The sequence below is a fragment of the Oncorhynchus clarkii genome, chromosome 4, assembly GCF_045791955.1.
Source record: "Oncorhynchus clarkii lewisi isolate Uvic-CL-2024 chromosome 4, UVic_Ocla_1.0, whole genome shotgun sequence".
In the NCBI taxonomy this organism is placed as follows: Eukaryota; Metazoa; Chordata; class Actinopteri; order Salmoniformes; family Salmonidae; genus Oncorhynchus; species Oncorhynchus clarkii.
In genome coordinates, this window is record NC_092150.1 from 70,138,750 (window position 1) to 70,160,549 (window position 21,800).

The following is a 21,800-nucleotide window of genomic DNA, read 5'->3' on the forward strand; positions in this document are numbered from 1 at the left end:
GACAGGCAGAGTGGTCAGGCAGGCAGGCTCGAGGGCAGGGGCAGGCAGAATGGTCAGGCAGGCGGGCTCGAGGGCAGGGGCAGGCAGAATGGTCAGACAGGCGGGCTCAGAGTCAAGACAGGCAGAGTGGTCAGGCAGGCAGGCTCGAGGGCAGGGGCAGGCAGAATGGTCAGGCAGGCGGGCTCAGAGTCAGGACAGGCAGAGTGGTCAGGCAGGCAGGCTCGAGGGCAGGGGCAGGCAGAATGGTCAGGCAGGCGGGTTCAGAGTCAGGACAGGCAAAATGGTCAGGCAGGCGGGCTCAGAGTCAGGACAGGCAGAGTGGTCGGGCAGGCAGGCTCGAGGGCAGGGACAGGCAGAATGGTCAGGCAGGCGGGCTCAGAGTCAGGACAGGCAGAGTGGTCAGGCAGGCAGGCTCGAGGGCAGGGGCAGGAAGAGTGGTCAGGCAGGCGGGCTCAGAGTCAGGACAGGCAGAATGGTCAGGCAGGCAGGCTCAGAGTCAGGACAGGCAGAGTGGTCAGGCAGGCAGGCTCAGAGTCAGGACAGGCAGAGTGGTCAGGCAGGCGGGCTCAGAGTCAGGACAGGCAGAGTGGTCAGGCAGGCGGGCTCAGAGTCAGGACAGGCAGAATGGTCAGGCAGGCGGGCTCAGAGTCAGGACAGGCTCAGAGTCAGGACAGGCAAGTGTCAGACAAAAACACACGAACACAACCGACATGCTCTGGTACTGGCTCTATTGACAGACACACTGGACAAGCCCATACCCTGGTACTGGCTCTATTGACAGACACACTGGACAAGCCCATACCCTGGTACTAGCTCTATTGACACACACACTGGACAAGCCCATTCCCTGGTACTGGCTCTATTGACAGACACACACTGGACCAGCCCATACCCTGGTACTGGCTCTATTGACAGACACACTGGACCAGCCCATACCCTGGTACTGGCTCTATTAACAGACACACTGGACCAGCCCATACCCTGGTACTGGCTCTATTGACAGACACACACTGGACCAGCCCTTACCCTGTTACTGGCTCTATTGACAGACACACTGCACCAGCCCAAACCCTGGTACTGGTGTATTGTATGTGGTGGACGTGCAGGGTCAGTGGGTCGGGGAGGGCCCAGCCTCTTGGTTCCCACAGCCCAGAGGAGGCTGTCTCTCTCCCACTATCAGGGTCCGTCTCCGGCCCCCCCTGTCTCCCCTGCTCCCCCTGTCCCCCCCCATCCCCCTTGCTCCCTAGCCCCTGCCTGACGTCAGCCCTGGCCTGATAAGGGTGTCCAGTGGCCCGCAAGGAGAGGGGGATGGAGGGAGGTTACACTAACAGAGCCAGCCCTCTGGATAAGGCCCCAGACAGATAAGAAAGAGCAGTATGGAGCCCTATTGTTTCCACTGCTCCTCCTGTGGCTTCCATCTCTTCTCTCCTACTCTGTCTCTGTGCCTCACCTTCTCTATCGCTCTCACTCGCTCTCTCCGTCTCTCTCTCTGTCCTGTATACGCTCATCCTTTCACAACAGGAATATTCCCTCTCTTATCGTGACGTACTTCCTATCTATCTCTGGATTGAAACACTTCTCTCCTCTCACTTCCTTGTTCTGTTTTTGTTGTCTTTTTCACTGTTTCGACATTAGGAGGAACAGCACTATAAGTGACAGGGGTGAACAGTTTTTCATTCAATAAACTTTAATAAAGTGTCATGAAAAGTGAGAGGGCTTGAATTGCCAAAGCAAATATGTTCAACAAAAACAACAGTGACAACCATAAAAGTACACAACCTCTCTCTGTGTATCTCTACCACTCTCTCCTTCTCTTACTCATCTCTCTGTCTTTAACCTGGTATCTGAACCCTACATGAACCCACCGTCTCATTGTCGTGAATCGATTGTTGTGCCTACGTCAACCTCACCTCCACCTAACCCCATCACACTCTTACCCATACTTTACCTCTCTCTACACCCAACACACATACACACACTTCTGTCCCCGCTGCCTACCACGCAGTGTCGCCACTGAGGCCTACACTATCAGCATCTTATCTCTCTGTGTGTGTGTGTGTGTGTGTGTGTGTGTGTGTGTGTGTGTGTGTGTGTGTGTGTGTGTGTGTGTGTGTGTGTGTGTGTGTGTGTGTGTGTGTGTGTGTGTGTGTGTGTGTGTGTGTGTGTGTGTGTGCTGTTCACTCTCCAGGCCCAGGCTAGCGGACTTTGGCCATTGCTTATCACTGGGAGAGGTCCTGGGGTCTGCCTGGGATCCCTGTGCCTCAACCACTAAAAATACACCTTTGATAAACCACACACATACGCAGAAGGCAGGGCAACTCCCCTCGATACATAGGTTTATGGAGTGGCTGTGATGGGCTGTCAATCAACAGCTAGATTCATACGATTGGCCACCATGTGAATGGTGGGTTGGCCCAGCAGTGTGCGGTGAAAGTGATCATGAGGCACATCATGGTATTGTATCATAAACAGGCAATCAAAGCTGAAGTGGTATTTCAACTATTACTCACACCAAAGACAGCATTATAAAATTCATTATTGTGCTGTATAAAAAGCTTTAAAACAAGGGAGGTTATTCCAACGGGGAAAAGGACTCCTCTAGAATTCAGCAGTGTAGTATTGTAATTAATTATCCGGTGTTTGAAGTGTGTTTACATAGCTCTTATAATGGTGTGACTAAACTCCTATTCAGCACAATTTATCACACATGAGAAGCTACAGCTGGAGGACTAAGTTAATTATTTAGTCAAAGACAAACTCCGGGATAACAGAGTATGCGCAGACCTACGTCTCTCCCTCCCGACTCCCTAGCCCAAATTGAACAAACAAAGTTAATCCACAAACACAACACAGATACCTAAAAATAACACACACCCGCTCATTCTCACTCATACACACACACACACACACACACACACACACACACACACACACACACACACACGCATCATAGTGAACGATTTTATGTTTTATTTGTCCAACAGAACTCCAATGTATTAGGATAGGGGTAGGAGAGAAAAATATTTTTAAAATGTGAGGCAGAGTGAGAGAGAGAGAGAGAGAGAGAGAGAGAGAGAGAGAGAGAGAGAGAGAGAGAGAAAGAAAGAGAGCGAGAGCGAGAGCAAGAGAGAGAGAACCATATAGGACACATAGATACAACCTAGCTAGGTATCTGCATTAGCATTGATTAAAGGCCCACTCAAAATATTATTTTTTATATATGTTGGCAGACACAAGTACCTGTCCACTCCAGTCATCATTGGCCAATTGATTTGAATAGATAGCCCTGTGTTAAGACAAGCCCAGAGAATGAGTGGTGTGAGTGAACTGTCGCCACGACAAACAACCTCTCTGTAACCTGACATTGATTACCGTTGGTCACACACCCTCACACAAACACTCAAATCAATGAGGCTCATCAAAAAAAGGTAAATATGCTCAGCAAAAAACAGATGAGTTCAATAAAGTTCAGGATGCTCAAATTTGACTAGGCAGGGCAACCAAACCATGGTTGCATCACAGACATTGGGCAACATGCATTAATTCCAGTCCTGCAGGGAAAGGTCAGTTCTCTTATGCATGGCCTCTGCTCCAGGTCCTCTGTTACAGAGTTCCCTGGCCCGGCTCTTCCTGCTCCCTCATTTGAAGTGTTCTTCCTGGAGCCAGGGGGATCCGCCGGGGGTCTATCCAGAGGAAGAAGGGCTGCAGTGTGCCACTGACCCCCCCAGTGACAAGGTCTCTGCCCCAGCCCAGACGGGGACAGGCTTTCCTGGAGTCCGGACTCATTCGAGACTGGATGGAGACACACACACACGCACGCACGCACACACACATTCACACAAGCGTGCGCATGCACACACACACACACACACACACACACACACACACACACACACATATAAAATACTTTATTTGAATCCACAAATCACATTATAGTTGAGAATGATTCAAACATTTCAAAGGACATGGATATCTGGATACTTATGGATACGGAAAGCAGTTTATTCTCCACACAGCCAGGCTGCCTATGACACGCACGCACGCACACACACACACACACACACACACACACAAAATACACCTCCCACATAACAGTCCCCTCCAGCTTCATCTATCCCCCACACACACCAACATCTCTATCTGGTCCTTCACCCAACACCTAATTCATACACACACACTGCAGTAGACATACATAGAGATCTGGCCTCCGTCTCAGATCCAGCCTCTGTGAGATCTGGCCTCCGTCTCAGATCCAGCCTCTGTGAGATCTGGCCCCCGTCACATTCTGTCAGTGATATTACGGCCAAGGCATGTACAAGTACACAACTCAGACAGCTACACCTATTGTACACACTCATGCACAAGAGACATCCAAGTATACTCAAACCAATATGTTCATTTCCATACAAAGTAATCAATGAAGTGTCAGTCAGAACCGATCGTGTAATGCACAGTGTCAAACCTACACATCAGCTAAAGTTGCCACAAAACACCTTGTCCCGCTTCCCTATAGATTCCCTTATAGATCCCCTCCTACTGTATATACCCCAGGCAAGTTGATGACTCATCTGGGATACGCGTCACAGAGTGTTTCCCCATGTAGCGAGGCTCTGTGGGTTAATAGCTGCAGACTTAGTTATTAGCTGCTTTATCAGCCCGCCAGTTACACATTGATGATGCCCTGTTCCTTTCCAATGCAGCAATACTGGGCTATTTGCCTTGACTCTCCAGGGGCCAAGAACAGGAGAATCAATATTGTAATGGGCTGCCCTGCCCTGGGCTGACCGGGCTGGACTGGACTGAAGTGGGCTGGCTGCGCTGGGCACACCCTGTCATCTACACAAACAGATAGGAGAAGGGAGACTGAGAGAAAGAGGTAGAGAGGGAGAAAGTTGGATATTTTAGAGAAAAGTTATACCTGCTGTAGCAGTGTACATCAAACAGGTATGGCTGTCTAGATGTGGAAACATTCTGCACTCTAAAAAATACTAAGTTAAAAACAACCCAATTTGGGTTATTTGATAACTCAGCGCTGGGTAAATATTGAACAGAACGCACGCTGGGTTATTTGACCCAGCCAGTTGGGTTGTGTGAATAACCTAACAAGTTGGGTTATTGGGATTACCCAAACATAGGTTAAATGTTGTTTTTGCATATTTTACATTCGGTTTTGTACACTAGCTTCAAAAAGCTGAAGATGCAATATATTTTGTTATTGAAAAGATATTTCACAGCGGTTCAGATGGTACAATGATTTTCTACATTATACATTGCTTGTTTTGTCACAAACTGAAATTAGGAAAACTATTCAAATTTTAGCAACCAGGAAATTGCGTAGTGATTTCTGCATATTGCACATTTAAGATGTTTTTTTACATATTATAATAAGGTATACCCCCTTATTGCATAAGAAGGTATACCTCCTTATCGTATCCCAACAATGGGATTTACATAGGTTTTTGGGGAACTTATATAGTTCTAGAAACCTCATTGAACCAATATGAAAACTATACAACAGAACAGATGAACAGGAATTACATTTACTCTAATCGGTGGCTAGAAATAACTACTTAAAAGCCACATGCCTACTAAACTATGCCTCCAGTCTTCTGATCAGACCTGCTGGGTCATATTTTAATAACTCATCACCAATAACCCAGCACCCAGCATCAATAACCCAGCAGTTTGTAAAGAAAACAACCCAACTAAGTGACCCAAGGCCTGCAAGCCAGCAGTTGGGTCAACCAAACAAACCCTACATTGTTTTGAGTGTGCTCAGGCAGCAGGCCAGGCAGGCAGGACGAAGTCAGCCCTCACCAGAACCAGGCCTACGGGTGAACAGGGCCCCTGGGGAGAGGGCCCCTGGGGAGAGGCGTAGGAAGCCCTGTGAGATACAGAGGGTGGTGTCTTGTTATTTTCGCTGATCCACAAAGACTGGTCACCCCTCACTGTAGCCACAACGACGGCCAAGAGCATCCTGTTTGGTCCTGTAGAGGTTCTATCTATTTAAGCACATTTTTACTCCTGAACTTATGTAGGCTTGCCAAAGCAAAGGGGTTTAATAATTATTGGCTCAAAACATTTCATCCTTTCAGAATTCCACTTTGACATTATTGGGTATTGTGTATAGGCAAGTGACACAAAACCTAAATTGTCATACATACACACACTGAAGTCATACATACACATACTGAAGTCTTGCGACTCCCACTACACATTGCCACCTTATCACAGTTATTGTTATAGTGACATTGAAAGACTGAAACTGGAGTATTCGAGCATATGCATATCACACACATACACACACCAACACATAGGCTATGTTCTAACTGTATGCACACACACACACACACACACACACACACACACACACACACACACACACACACACACACACATAGAGAGAGAGAGAGACACACACACACACACACACACACAGAGACACACACTCCAACAGACCTTTTAGCTATCAATCCCTATTATTACATAACCTATTATTACATAACATCATTTTTCATTGCTCATTATTAATTAATTTACATTTAGTTAACACACAGCCATAATATTGGTATGTTTTTTGTGAACATCAATTTATATTCGTTTATAATTTATATTTGTTTAAGAAATACGAAATTTGACAGAAATTAGACTGACTTAACCGACAAAACGTTGCTCCTGATCTACACGCACGCACACACACAAGTGCAGGCATTGACTTGGCAGCACGCATAGTGCGTTGAACCACATCATTCAAAGTATGACTGTCAAGGGGAAGAGCGGGACAATGAAGTGGCCTCGTGTGTTTACATTCACAAGTGTTGATGACAGGTATAAATCTGTCTACGAGAGAACAACAACGCTCGACACATCCGACGAAGAGGACTAAAGACTTGCCTGGCGTCGACCATCGGCCCGGTCCGTGACTCTATAGGTTACCAACCGAGCCAGCACTCAGTCTCCATCATCTCTAACAATGGTAGAAACATTCGTTAGGTCAAGAAAAATGGCATTATATTTAACGTTGTGTTTATGCTATTTTATTGATGGATTATTATTTGTGTTATTATTATGACTAATTTTTGTTGTTGTATTTGTGTTGTTTATTGCGTTGCTATTATTAATAATAGTGTTATTATCTGGTAAGCCCTAGTGTTGTTGTTGTTATAATTATTATTATTGACTGGCTAACACCACAATTTACAATAATAAAGGTGTTCATCGTAAAGATCTTCATTATTCAGCAAGTGAAACATATTATTGAATGTCCAGGCTCATTCAATCAAATTAAAGAAAATGTTTTATTAATATCTCATATTTTTGTTTTCATTTTCTTGGGCGGTAAATGTCATAAACCATTTTGAAATGTGAGAGTCATACAAATACAATCACGCGCAACGAGTTGATTTGTAATAGGCTTTGTAAAAAGCTTTTTTTCATAAAATGTTTACATCATTCGACACGTTTTTTAAGATACACTGTGTTCCATAATTTGACAAATTGTGACAATCAATGAAAAACTGAAAGTGATAGTCTGAGCAAAAATGATCATACATGAACTGCCACATTGACTTTGCTAAAGGGGGAAATAAATAGGTGGAAAATCTATATATTATATTATATATAATAAATATATTGTATATATTTCTCAGTTGCTTCACAACAAATTATAGGCCTACGTATGTTACATTGTAGGCCTACTTGTATTTTATTGTTTTGGGTGACATATTTAATCTCATCTGAGAAATATGCCGTTGATCTTCTGGTATTTACAAAGACAATCTCTTTAATCGTATGATCTTCTTCAGGAAACAATTCAAACTAAAACTGGGGTAGAGTAGGCTTCAGTAGTCACGGTGAAGGGTGGGTCGAGAGAGAGAGAAAGGTAGAGAGAGAGCGAGAGAGAGAGAGAGTGCGCGCGAGAGAGATGATAACGTGAGAGCAGAAATCTTGTCCATTACTGTGCCTCGGCTTCCCACTCCTCTCCTCTCTGGAGAGATGGTTATTATTTTATTGTAGCCTACACTAGGCTATAGTCTATTCAGCGAAGAAGGGAAAAAAATAATTTGAAATGGTAGCCTATGTTTGACTACATGACAAGTGTCCGTTTACAGAAGAAGTTTGACAGAATTTCTGTTGGATTACCAGCAATCATTCACACGTTAGCGAGGAGCCTGTGGACACAGCTGCTATCATAACCAACTATCAACGCTGATGGTCACCCCAGAGGAGCAGATATGTACCAGGGTTTAGCCATGACAACCAACCACGGACCCTCGACGTACGAGCCCAGTTTCCTCCACAATGCCTCCCCCACAACCTCACCGGTGTACGTGCCCACGACCCGGGTCACCCCCATGATCCCCACGCTGCCTTACCTCCAGACACACGGGTCCTCGCAGCAGAGCAACCCCGTGTCAGGCCACTCGGCCTGGGCGCAGCCGGGTTCCGAGTCGGTGCCCTCCTACAACACCGGCAATGCGCACCACCCTCCGGTTTCCCCGCGGTTCTCCTTCTCCACCAGCCCACCTCTCTCATCCGGTGTCGCCGTAGCTCGGGAGACGAACACGTTTACTAGTCCGCTCAACATCTCCACCAACGGGAGGGATCATTACGGGACGCGAAGCCTCGGCGGGTCCTACCACAGTCCGTACCCGGCCTATATGAGCCCAAACATGGGTGGGACTTGGGCCACGTCTCCATTCGACAGCTCCGTCCTGCATAGCCTGCAGTCCGGGGGCCAGACACGGCACCCCAACCTAGGTAAGACAGGTGAAAACATGGTCAGAAATATCCACCATTAACATTTTCGTGTCAGGTTTTCCATTATCAACAAATGTTTTGCTAAAAAAATAGCTTTCAGATTCAGATTAAGACATTGCCAAGAGTAGGCCTATATTTCAGTTGTTTCATTACTAGAATTAAAGCTATTGGTAAACGTCATACTTGATTCAGTTGGTTATTAGGCCTATCCAAAGGTCAACACTGAACAACCGTTCGTTTAACTGTGCGTAACAATATAGGTTATATATCTCCACATTTGTATCCAACTTTGAACATGTATATCTTTCCAAGTCTTCCGGACATAATGTTATTTATTTAACATGGTTTCCATCAAATTAAAGCCATACAAATAATACAACCCTATATCACGGAAACACTTGTATAGGTCTCATTCATGATAACGTTAATCAATGGTTTGAAATAAACAGAGTCAATGCATTGCTTGAACACGTTCGGAGGGTTATATCGTATGAGTAGCCTATCCTACGATATTTCTATCATTTGTTATCATTTTTCATTTGTGATATTAAAGAATACTAATAGGCCAACGGGGTAGATAGAGATAGGCCTAGGGCTCGACAATATTGCACATTGGGGCATGCATTGAAAAAAAATCCAACTGCATAGCCAGCCCAAGACATTGCATTTTATGGATTTTATTTTAGTTTTATTTCTGTTAATTGTAGGTTTTAGGTCTCAGACTGAGCAAAGCATTTTAATGGTCAAGTAATGGGCATTTTTGCCTTGTCAAACCAAGGAAAAGATAGAAAAAAACGACCATAACACAGTTTAACTGTATAATAAACCATTTAAGAAGCTGGAAATAGACTAGCCTACCTAGGGCAGGTGTAAGAACTAGTTTAGGATATAGGCTATAGTATGAGTCTTTACCATTAATAAATGATAAAGTGTTTTATATATATTTCCCCACTATGAGATTTAAATAATACTGTGAAATTGTGAAAATTATGATATTTCCCTTTTATTCTAAGAGCTGTTTGAAAAGAGCCTGATATTTCAGCCTGTTTTGGTGGAAGTTTGGCCTTCCATGGTGATATCACCATGTGGTAAACTAGTTAATAGACCAATAAGAAAGAAATTTCCAAACATCTCTGCCAACAGCACCTTTTCAGTTTTCCCCTCCCCACTCAGACCACTCCCAGACAGTCCTCGCAAAATTCTTGCTTGAGAAATTGTTGCTAAGAAGTTTTTTTTTTAAACAATTTTAATTTAAAACAATCACAGTAAGGTACTTCATTGTTACCCAACAATGATTTGATATTGAGATAAAAACGGCTGCATTGGACCTTTAAAAAATCCACATTTGTAGAACTACAAATATTCAGGGAATTAAAATGTATTTTGTCAATCCCCGCGTTTCTCAGAATAAGTGTTATTTATTTACTCCCTTCTGTCCAACAGCTTATTTATCGTTCACAGACGCATTCGTTCCATTCGGAATTTCTGCATCCTATGTCGATGGCAGATTAAAATAGGCCTACATAAATCAAATTTAACATTTTAAAAGAAGCAAAGGGAAATGTTATTACATTTCAAATCAAAGCAGTCTAATTCCACCCAGTTATTATCAACATAAATTAGAGATTGCAAAATTTAAAAGTAATTCTCTTCGAATAATATGTGAATACATTCCAAAACTATGATCCCTATTTAGCCTACCACTTTGTTAAAATTAAATGTATATGAATTTGACATATCTTTTTTTTTAATGTAGCGTAGGATATATTTATTTTATTTCAGTCATCTGCCACAAACGAGTCAAAATGAAAACCGAATGCACTTTTAATTCTACCTAAACTGATATCGCAATTCAACCGATAAGAATTTCAATAGCAGACCACAAGATGAATGGATGTCTCCTACATTATGCATGGTACATCAATCAGAAATATCAAATAGTTTTAGTTTGGTCTCATGTTCATGATCTATAAAACGCATGCTACGCACGATGACACAACTGCATATAGGCCTATAAAGCTTAACGTCTCATGTTATTGGGAATACAATAATGGTATAATTATATATCACTCTTGTGGTGCCGATTATTCTATTTAAGAATGGATATAACCCTATCATCACAAAGTAAAACTGAAGCAAGAGGCGAAGCTCAATGAAAAACCGTGGGACAGAACGGTTCATCACAGAGAGAAGCAAAAAGGTTCAAATAACAAATATGAAACACGATTCAACTTATAGATAAAATATCAGAAGAAAAAAATTCCACCATTACCATTTCTAATTTAGAGTGCAGGTTGAGGCCAGTTTATTTACAACCATTTACAACCATTGACTGCCCAAAACTACCATTTAGTTATAAGATATTCACAAGCCTACTTTAATCGGGATATTGTGATCCTAGAGAAAATGAAGGTTGATTCTCCCTCCTGACTAGTTCGGTATGATTGCTGCAGGTGGTTGGGAGACTTTAGTTCACACTGAATGATAAGACTGAATTCCACACATTGCAGCTGGAATGGAAATCGCTCTGGTTACAATGTATGTCAGAAACTAGGCAATATTTACATGTCAAATAAAGTCCAGGTAAAAACTGCTTACTGGTCTGGTGGTGGGAGTACACAGCGTAGACCTACATTCATTACTGATCTAAACTCTTCCATACGGGTTCTTCGTCCGTCCCAATAGAATAAAGCTTTTTGCTTCCATATTGAATCCTTTCAGGATCAATGTAGAACCCTCTTTGGAAAGGGTTCTACACGGAAGCAACATTTTTTTAAGGGGTTCTCCTATGGGGACAGTCAAATAACCCTTTTAGACTCCAGATAGCTACTTTTTTTCCCTAAGAGTGTACTGAATGTTAGATGTATAGAATATTACTATACACTGAACAAAAATATAAACACAACATGTGAAGTGTTGGTCCCATGTTTCACGAGCTGAAATAAAAGATCCCAGAAATGTTCCATTTGCATCAAAATATTATTTATCTAAAACTGAGTGCACAAATGTGTTTCCATCCCTGTTAGTGAGCATTTCTCCATTGCCAAGATAATTCACCCACCTGACTCAAGAAGATGATTAAACAGCATGGTCATTACACAGGTGCACCTTGTGCTGGGGACAATGACAGGCCACTTAAAATGTGTAGTTTTGTCACACAACACAATGCCACAGATGTCCCAAGTTTTGAGGGAGTGTGCAATTGGCATGCTGACTGCAGGAATGTCCACCAGAGCTGTTGCTAGAGAATTGAATGCTCATTTCTCTACCATAAGCTGCCTCCAACATTGTTTTAGAACATTTGGCAGTACATCCAACTGGCCTCACAACCGCAGACCACGTGTAGCCACGCTACCCCGGGACCTCCACATCTGGCTTCTTCACCTTCGGGATCGTCTGAGGGGCCCACCCATGGCTGCACCCCTGCACGGTCATGTGAAATCCATATATTAGGGCCTAATGAATTTATTTAAATTTACTGATTACCTTATATGATCTGTAACTTAGTAAAATCGTTTAAATTGTTGCATTTTGGGTATATATTTTTGTTCAGTATATTTGGAAAATGTCTTCCATCTCAAAAGGGCTTTAGCCGGTAGGCTATGGCTAATGCTGATGCCGTCTACAGTTGCTGCATATGAATTGGCTGATTCTGGATCTGCTTCTGAATAGGAACCTCTGGGACATGGATCTGCCTCCGTATGTAGTTTTGGTGAACTCCAGACACAGTGATCAACAGTTAATCACAATAGGATGGTAGTTTGACCACAAGCACTGGTTTGGATTGTGTCATCATCACCTTTGTCTGATTACATGCTACTTAGTCTGTGATGGGTTTCTTGCTTTGGACCTTATGTGATCTAGAAAGACCATCTCTTTTTCTATGGAGCTGTCCACATATGCACTGATCTATGGCTGAGATAATGTCTTTGCTCCAATCCACATTTTTACAATCACTCCCATTGGCAAATCTTTCCTACACAGACAACCACGGATAGAAGTAGACACAGAACCTGGATTTAGATTTCAACACAGGAACAATAACATTGCAAGGTACCATGATCATATCAAAACAAACTGCTATCCTATGAGATCTCCAGTGTAGATACTTCAGTTTTTCAGATAACACATCGATTTAATACAACCCTCTCACCTCTCCGGGTGCTGTTGTACTTCAATCCAAACCCATTACTTTAGACTGAGTTTATCAGGGCTCTACTGTGGAAGTGAGAGTGAAAGTCGCTATTGTTCCAGAGGTGGACTGAGTGAGAGGAAGGGAGAGAGGAAAACTCCCATAGCTGTATTAAATCCTTACACTCCCCAAGCTATATTAAATCCTTACACATTACATTCTGGAATATATTATACATGAAAAACATCCCAATATCAGATTAGATCAGCTATATTAAATCCCTATACTTTACATTCTGGAATATATTATACATGAAAAACATCCCATTATCAGATTAGATCAGCTATATTAAATCCCTATACTTTACATTCTGGAATATATTATACATGAAAAACATCCCAATATCAGATTAGATCAGCTATATTAAATCCCTATACTTTACATTCTGGAATATATTATACATGAAAAACATCCCATTATCAGATTAGATCAGCTATATTAAATCCTTACACATTACATTCTGGAATATATTATACATGAAAAACATCCCATTATCAGATTAGATCAGCTATATTAAATCCCTATACTTTACATTCTGGAATATATTATACATGAAAAACATCCCAATATCAGATTAGATCAGCTATATTAAATCCCTATACTTTACATTCTGGAATATATTATACATGAAAAACATCCCATGATCAGATTAGATCAGCTATATTAAATCCCTATACTTTACATTCTGGAATATATTATACATGAAAAACATCCCATTATCAGATTAGATCAGCTATATTAAATCCCTATACTTTACATTCTGGAATATATTATGCATCTACGTGTAAGGATTTAATATAGTTGATCTAATCTGATATTTGGATGTTTTTCATGTACAGTAAAGATGCTTATTAGTGTAACTTGCAGTATTTGAGCGAAAGGCCTATCATTGCGGCCTGTGCTTGATTTTACTCTGTGTTTTGAATGTAAACACATCAGCAATTTACAATGATAAAATCACATTAATTCTATACATAATAGTAAGCCCTTCAGTTATGCTCTTGAGGGATATACAGGATACATATTTCTTGTCTACAGTGGTAAAAAACAATCTGGTGCCAATCTGGTGCCAATCTGGTGCCAATCTGGTGCCAATCTGGCCCATCAGGGGAAGCAGAGTAGCACATGGGGTCATACTATGTGTCGCAAATTGAGATCTGCACACAACACTCATTGACATCAATGCATGATTTACCCAAAAGCTTGAGGTACATCTGTGGAACTGAAGTTAAGATTCTGCCCCAGGGAGACTGTTTTCACGACCATTGAATTCTATTCCAATTGAAAGGTGTTTTTCTTATAGTCTTAAGACTGATAAGCTCTTCAGAATATTGAAAGAACCAACAGCAATATGTAAATGCTACATTCTGTTATACTGAAGACTTCATGGGACAGGGTTATATTGTGTTCAGATGGAACATTGAAATAGACACTTTAAAAAATGTTTTACTCTTGACCTTATAACACAGACTGCCGGTGCTGACATTTCTCAACAATAGACCCACAGAGATAACGATACTTAGTGACATTCTGTGAGATTTATACACATGGATGTGCATATATGATTTTCATTTGATCACTCTTTTTTTGAAAATCTTCCAGAATCTCAGAAGCTTTGTGATTTACATAAATTAACTGAAAACCCACACTAACACACATATTATATTAACAGTATTGCACTTTTCAGTGGTGTAAAGTACTTAAGGAAAAATACTTTAAAGTACTACTTAAGTTGTTTTTGTCTGTACTATACTTTACTATTCATATTTTTGACAACTTTTACATATACTTCACTACATTCCTAAAGAAAATAATATACTTTTTACTCCATTCATTTTCCCTGACACCCAAAAGTACTTGTTACATTTTGAATGCTTAGCAGGACAGGAAAATGTTCCAATCTACGGATTTATCAAGAGAACATCTCTGGTCATCCCTACTGCCTCTAATCTGGAGGACTCACTAAACACAAAGGCTTCGTTTGTAAATTATGTCTGCGCATTGTAGTGTGCCCCTGGCTATCTATAAATAAAAAAAGCAATAAAATTGTGCCATCTGGTTTGCTTAACATAAGCAATTTGAAATTATTTATACATGTACTTTTACTTTTTATACTTAGGTATATTTAAAACCAAATACTTTTAGACTTTTACTCAAGTAGTATTTTACTGGGTGACTTTCACTTTTACTTGAGTCATTTTCTAGACTTTTACTCAAGTATGACAATTGGGTACTTTTTCCACCACTGACACTTTTCATGTAGCTTACTTTTGGGCAGCTAACAGCCTAACCACCAATCAAGCAGGATTATGGACTAAACTTTCAAATCCTGTCGATGCGGGATTATTTTGCTGTGACAATGTAGGTCAAATTTGGATGCTACATCTGTTCCTTAGCAGTTCTTTTGTCTATTGTCTTGTGTTTCTGCCATGTGTCGGCTAGCTTCTACCCGGCCCAAGGTTGCCCTTCCCTGCACTGCTGTAGCTCTGCTTTGTTGTCAACCTTGAAAGAAGTCTGCCTCTACCTCCAGATATCAGCCTACACACATTCCTTAGAAACAACCCACTGAATCAGATAATACATCTATAGTTTTAAACACGGTTTAATTTCAATTGACCCATACATTCATGTTTTCCAAATACCAAATGTTGTGTGATTATATGAAGTATATACACAATATAGTTAGATACTGCATCTGACGGAGTGGTTAAGTGCTGACTGGAGATACCCTGTATGTGTGAGAGAGGAGGGGAGAGAGAGAGAGAGAGAGAGAGAGAGAGAGAGAGAGAAGATTGTATTTATCAAACGTCATAGTATCTCTATAGAGATTGTCCATTTGTATAAGATGAAGCTCTATTCCATCTCTATTTCCAGCCTAGCCCTTTAGCAAGGGAGGAGCTGTCAGATAAGGAAGAATTCCAGACCTCTATGGAGTAGTGTGTTAGTATCATAGAGAATGATAGAGGCCTCTAGTGGCCAAAAGGCTGTTTTAGCATGTTGAGCACCATTAAGGGCTTCCACCATGTTTCCGCCATTTTAAAGTAGTCAAAGTAGTCAACTGGATTAGGATTCTATGGGTTGTAGCCTTAATGGCCCTGCTCATGCTGTCACAGACGCTATAAGGGCACAGATATAAAGATTAGTCTTCTATCTAGCTCTATGGTTAGTATGGCCAGGAGGGAGAGAGCACCGTCTTCTGGTCAGGAGTTGTCACTGCTTCTGCACTGCTTCTGTGGCACACTAGCATCCTCTGAGTTGATTTTCAAGACTGGATAAACTGTTTGATGTTATTCTGTGATTTTAGGTAGTTATGTAATGTTTAGGTAAGCAGTGTTTGCATTTACTTCCCAATAGCTCTCTCTCTCTCAACTCCCCCCCCCCCCCCCCCCATCTCATCTCCTTCCCTCCAACAGAGCTGTATGATGACTTTGCTGAGGGGCGTGAGTGTGTGAACTGTGGGGCGATGTCCACCCCACTGTGGAGACGGGATGGTACGGGCCACTACCTGTGTAACGCCTGTGGACTTTACCATAAGGTGAACGGTATAAACAGACCCCTCATCAAACCCCAAAGACGGCTGGTAGGTGACAAGACAAGAGTTCATCTTCAACATATAGTACACACAAAAAGCATGACAGTAGCATTGTCTCGCTTTCTGTAGTTCTCTCTCTTTCCTTCTCTCCCATTCTTTCTACTCCACTTTTTCTCTCCCACCCACTCTTCTTTCTCATTCTGTATGTGTGTAAATACAGACTTTTTGTAAATTGGTGCTATTCTCTGTTTATTATCTATGCATACCTACTTTAACTCTACCTACAGTTGAAGTCTAAAGTTTACATACACCTTAGCCAAATACATTTAAACTCAGTTTTTCACAATTCATGATATTTAACCCTAGTATAAATTCCCTTTCTTAGGTCAGTTAGGATCACCACTTTATATTAAGAATGTGAAATGTCAGAATAATTATTATTATTATAGAATTATTTATTTCAGCTTTTATTTCTTTCATAACATTCCCAGTGGGTCGGAAGTTTACATACACTCAATTAGTATTTGGTAGCATTGCCTTACATGGTTGAACTTGGGTCAAACGTTTCAGGTAGCCTTCCACAAGCTACCCACAATGTCTTGGGTGAATTTTGGCCCATTCCTCCTCACAGAGCTGGTGTAACCGAGTCAGATTTGTAGGCCTCCTTGCTCGCACACGCTTTTTCAGTTCTGCCCACAAATTTTCTATAGGATTGAGGTCAGGGCTTTGTGATGGCCACTCCAATACCTTGACTTTGATGTCCTTAAGCCATTTTGCCACAACTTTGGAAGTATGCTTGGGGTCATTGTCCATTTGGAAGACCCATTTGCGACCAAGCTTTAACTGATGTCTTGAGATGTTGCTTCAATGTATCCACATAATTTTCCATCCTCATGATGCCATCTATTTTGTGAAGTGCACCAGTTCATCCTGCAGCAAAGCACCCCCACAACATGATGCTGCCACTCCCACAACATGATGCTGCCACCCCCGTGCTTCATGGTTGGGAGGGTGTTCTTCAGCTTGCAACCATCCCCTTTTTCCTCCAAACATAACGATGGTCATTATGGCCAAACAGTTCAGAGGATATTTCTCCAAAAAATCGATCTTTGTCCCCATGTACAGTTGCAAACCGTAGTCTGGGTTTTTATGGCGGTTTTGGAGCAGTGGCTTCTTCCTTGCTGAGCGGCCTTTCAGATTATGTCGATATAGGACTCGTTTTACTGTGAATATAGATACTTTTGTACCTGTTTCCTCCAGCATCTTCACAAGGTCCTTTGCTGTTGATTGATTTGCACATTTCGCACCAAAATACGTTAATCTCTAGGACACAGAACGCGTATCCTTCCTGAGCGGTATGAGTGCTGCGTGGTCCCATGGTGTTTATACTTGCGTACTATTGTTTGTACAGATGAACGTGGTACCTTCAGGCATTTGGAAATTGCTCCCAAGGATGAACCAGACTTGTGGAAGTCTACATTTTTTTCAGAGGTCTTGGCTGATTTCTTTTGATTTTCCCATGATGTCAAGCAAAGAGGCAGTGAGTTTGAAGGTAGGCCTTGAAATACATCCACAGGTACACCTCTAATTGACCCAAATTATGTCAATTAGCCTATCAGAAGCTTCTAAAGCCATGCCATCATTTTCTGGAATTTTCCAAGCTGTTTAAAGGCACAGTCAACTTAGTGTATGTACATTTCTGATCCACTGGAATTGTGATACAGTGTAAACAATTGTTGAAAAATAGTAGATGTCCTAACCGACTTGCCAAAACTATAGTTTATTAACAAGACATTTGTGGAGTGGTTGAAAAACGAGTTTTAATGACTCCAACCTAACCTACAAACTTCCGACTTCAACTGTACATGTACATATTATCTCAGTTACCTTGACTCTGTACTTCCTGTATACAGCCTCGCTATTGTTATTCTACTGCTGCTCTTTAATAATTTGTTACTTTTATTTCTTATTTTTTACTTATCTATTTTTTACTTAACACATATTTTTCTTAAAACTGCATTGTTGGTTAAGGGCTTGTAAGTAAACATTTCACTGTAAGGTCTGTTGTATTCTGCGCATGTGACAAATAACATTTGATTTGATTTGATTTTAAGTGATGGATTTCATCTGATTCACCCTCTCTCTGTCTCTCTCTCTATGTCTGTCTCTTTCTCTTTCTCTCTCTCTTTCTTTCTCTCTCTCTCTATCTCTCTCTCTTTCGCTCCGTTTCTCTCTCTGTTTCTCTCTGTTTCTCTCTCTGTCTCTCTCCATCTCTATATCTCGCTCTCTCGCTGTTGCTCTCTATCTCTTTCTTTCTCTCCCCCTCTCTTTCTCTCTCTCTCACTCTCTCTGTGTGTTTCAGTCTGCGTCTCGAAGAGTGGGTCTGTTGTGCACTAACTGCCACACCACCACCACCACACTGTGGAGACGCAACGCAGAGGGAGAGCCTGTCTGCAACGCCTGTGGTCTCTACATGAAACTACATGGGGTTCCTCGCCCCCTAGCCATGAAGAAGGAGGGGATTCAGACCCGCAAACGCAAACCCAAGAACCTCAACAAGTCCAAACCTGGTCCGTTTGTGTGTGTGTGAATGTGTGTGTGAGTGTTTGTGTGAGTGTGTGTCTGTGTGTGTAAAGTAACCCTGGTCTCTGTGTTGTAGGCACTCCAGGCATGGATGGCCACACCCCCAGCAGCACTCCCAGTGCTCCTTGTAACTCAGAGGAGCCTCGCCAGATAAAGACAGAACCAGAGGCACTCAGCCTGTACTCACACCACCACAACACACACACACAGGTTAGTCAATGAACTCTCTCACACACACACACACACACACACACACACACACACACACACACACACACACACACACACACACACACACACACACACACACACACACACACACACACACACACACACACACACACACACACACACACACACACACACACAAAGCTCTTAGCCCACCTGTCTTCCTGTCCCTCCAGGTTTCGGGCATCCCAGCATATATAAATGCCCAGGGTGGGGCCCTGCCCCTCAAGCTGTCCCCTGGGGGGCACGGTGGGTCCTCTGGCTCCAAGAACGAGCCCTGGAACAGCCTGATCCTGGCCTAAGACAGAGAGGACCACCACTGACTTCTCACACCGAGCTACACACAGCACAGCTACTGTACCTGCTTTTCTGAGCTCCGGCACTAAGTTAGGTCTGGAGCACAGACACACAGAACCAGCCGGCATAGAAAGATGGGAATTAAACACATAAGGAGAACTGTTCAGGTGGAGAAATCTATATCTATAGAACCAATGACAAAAAGAAGAGAGAAAAAGTGAAGCACACATAGCAGGCCTTGATCACACTCCCTCAATTACCCTGTGCTCACAGGAACCTCCAATGTGCGAGGGATAATATAGGACAAGACAAAAACAATCCTCTGTTTATTCAAAGTGATTTGATTTCCTTTTACCCACTCGCCGGACGTCACTGTTGAATGAACTCCATGGACTTCATCACTCTGTATAGTGGGATAGCCTACTGCAAAAACAATGCTGTCAATTATTTTCACCTTTTCCTAATGTATTATTACTAGCTACTATGACATTTGCATCCTAGTCATCTTTACTGTGACTTTTTGCTTTGATCTTGTGTATGACAAAACTATTATTTGATTTAAAAATATATACTGTCATCTCTTACTGATAAACTACCTAGCCTGGCTACTAAGCTGCTTGTGATGAATAAGACATGGATTTAGTGGCACATACCACCCTCTGTAGATCATAGTGAAATTGTGCACCCATGAAAGGGGCAGAGTGTGTTCCTACAAGCAAGAACTCTAAAAGATTATCCTTCCCCAAAATAATTGTAGTAATCTCTGATATGTCCATGTCTGTTTATTTCAGTGTAATTGGGTAGGTTCTACACCCTGGTATTTGTTCTACTGAAAACAAAAACAAAATTTCATTCAAGAAACAAGCATTTGGAAGCAAATACTGATAACAAAACATATACTTTAACTATAAAATGTTATGCCTTAGTTTGCTTGTAAATTGCAGGGGGTAAACACACATTTGGTATGGGAAATAGAGGAGCATTGTCACATGTAATTGACCGTGAAAATATGAACATACATTTCTATGTAAAGACTTCACTCCAGTATAATTGTATAATACACCATTGTGATATACTGTAAGTTACCCTTGAGAACCCCTACTACACAGTGAGAGATGGCACCTGTATCTCCATGAGCTCGATGTGCACTAACTAACACTGTACTTGATGCCCTTCCTTAGTGTGCACCTGTAGCTATACTGAGGAATGTAATAAAGACAAGCAATTTTGACACATCATTGTTATTATACATATTACATTCAAAAGGAAAATCACCCTTTCTCAGCAAAATGACGAGAGGACAAATAGGCAGACCGATAGAATATGTTGTGCATTGTGTTTCAACAAGTCAAGGGCCAATATCCCTGCTGAAGCAAAGAGCAATTCAAGGGACAATGGCGAAAACTTCTCAAGCCTGATCTGGAAACTTTATCTGACCAATCTGTATGTAGTCTTTGGTAAGAGCGGTGACATCCTTGATGAAAAGCTGGACAACCCCCCTGTTGAAGTTTTGTATTAATCTCTCCCTGAGAAGATCAGCATATTTGTCCTGTACCATGACTCTCCAGCACTGCTCAAATGACAGTCTAAGTTTAGTACGATCCGTGTCACATATTTCTGGGTCGAAACTGTAATCAAGGGCAAATGCCTTCCCTTTCTCTAGATACTCCTCTAAACACTCCTTTTCATCTACAAGAGAGGGGTGCATAGCCTCAAGCATAGTGGTTATTTCCTGTGTCAAGACCTCACTCTCGTCTTGCAAACCTGATGTTGAAATTACACAGATCTTTTTGAAATAGGTTTTTCTGCCCTTTTGTGGAGTAGTGTTATCTAGATGGAATTTAAAATTCCTGTTTTCCTGGCTCAGCCATATTTTGATAGTCAAGAACAGAATTTCACATAATGGGACTAGATTATTTCCAGGATTTTTAAAAATCCTATTCAGGTAGTTTTCATAATCATGACTTCCAAATAATAGCTCGAAATGGGCATAACTGACATCTTTGAATACATTCTCTTTGGTTCCCTTGAAGCCCCAACACTTTCTGTAGCCAATAGAAGTCCTAACTCCATGGTGGGTGTACCATTCAAAAGCCTTCCGCGTTAGATTTAGCATACATGGTTCAATGGTTCTTGCCAAACAGGGGCTGTTCAAGGTGAATAGATACACATTCCAGTCTTTAGAAACATCCTCAGATTCAAGGAGTT

General features: G+C 41.9%; 1 protein-coding gene across 1 annotated transcript; it reads left to right on the forward strand.

Moving 5' to 3' along the window:
• The first annotated feature begins 7,908 nt into the window (after window positions 1-7,908).
• Window positions 7,909-20,825, forward strand: LOC139407208 (GATA binding protein 4). The gene is made up of 5 exons (XM_071150772.1): window positions 7,909-8,760; window positions 16,366-16,532; window positions 18,847-19,054; window positions 19,144-19,277; window positions 19,472-20,825. The coding sequence occupies exons 1-5, from the start codon at window positions 8,235-8,237 to the stop codon at window positions 19,595-19,597; spliced, it is 1,161 nt and encodes a 386-aa protein (XP_071006873.1). The 5' UTR covers window positions 7,909-8,234; the 3' UTR covers window positions 19,598-20,825.
• The last annotated feature ends 975 nt before the right edge of the window (window positions 20,826-21,800 follow it).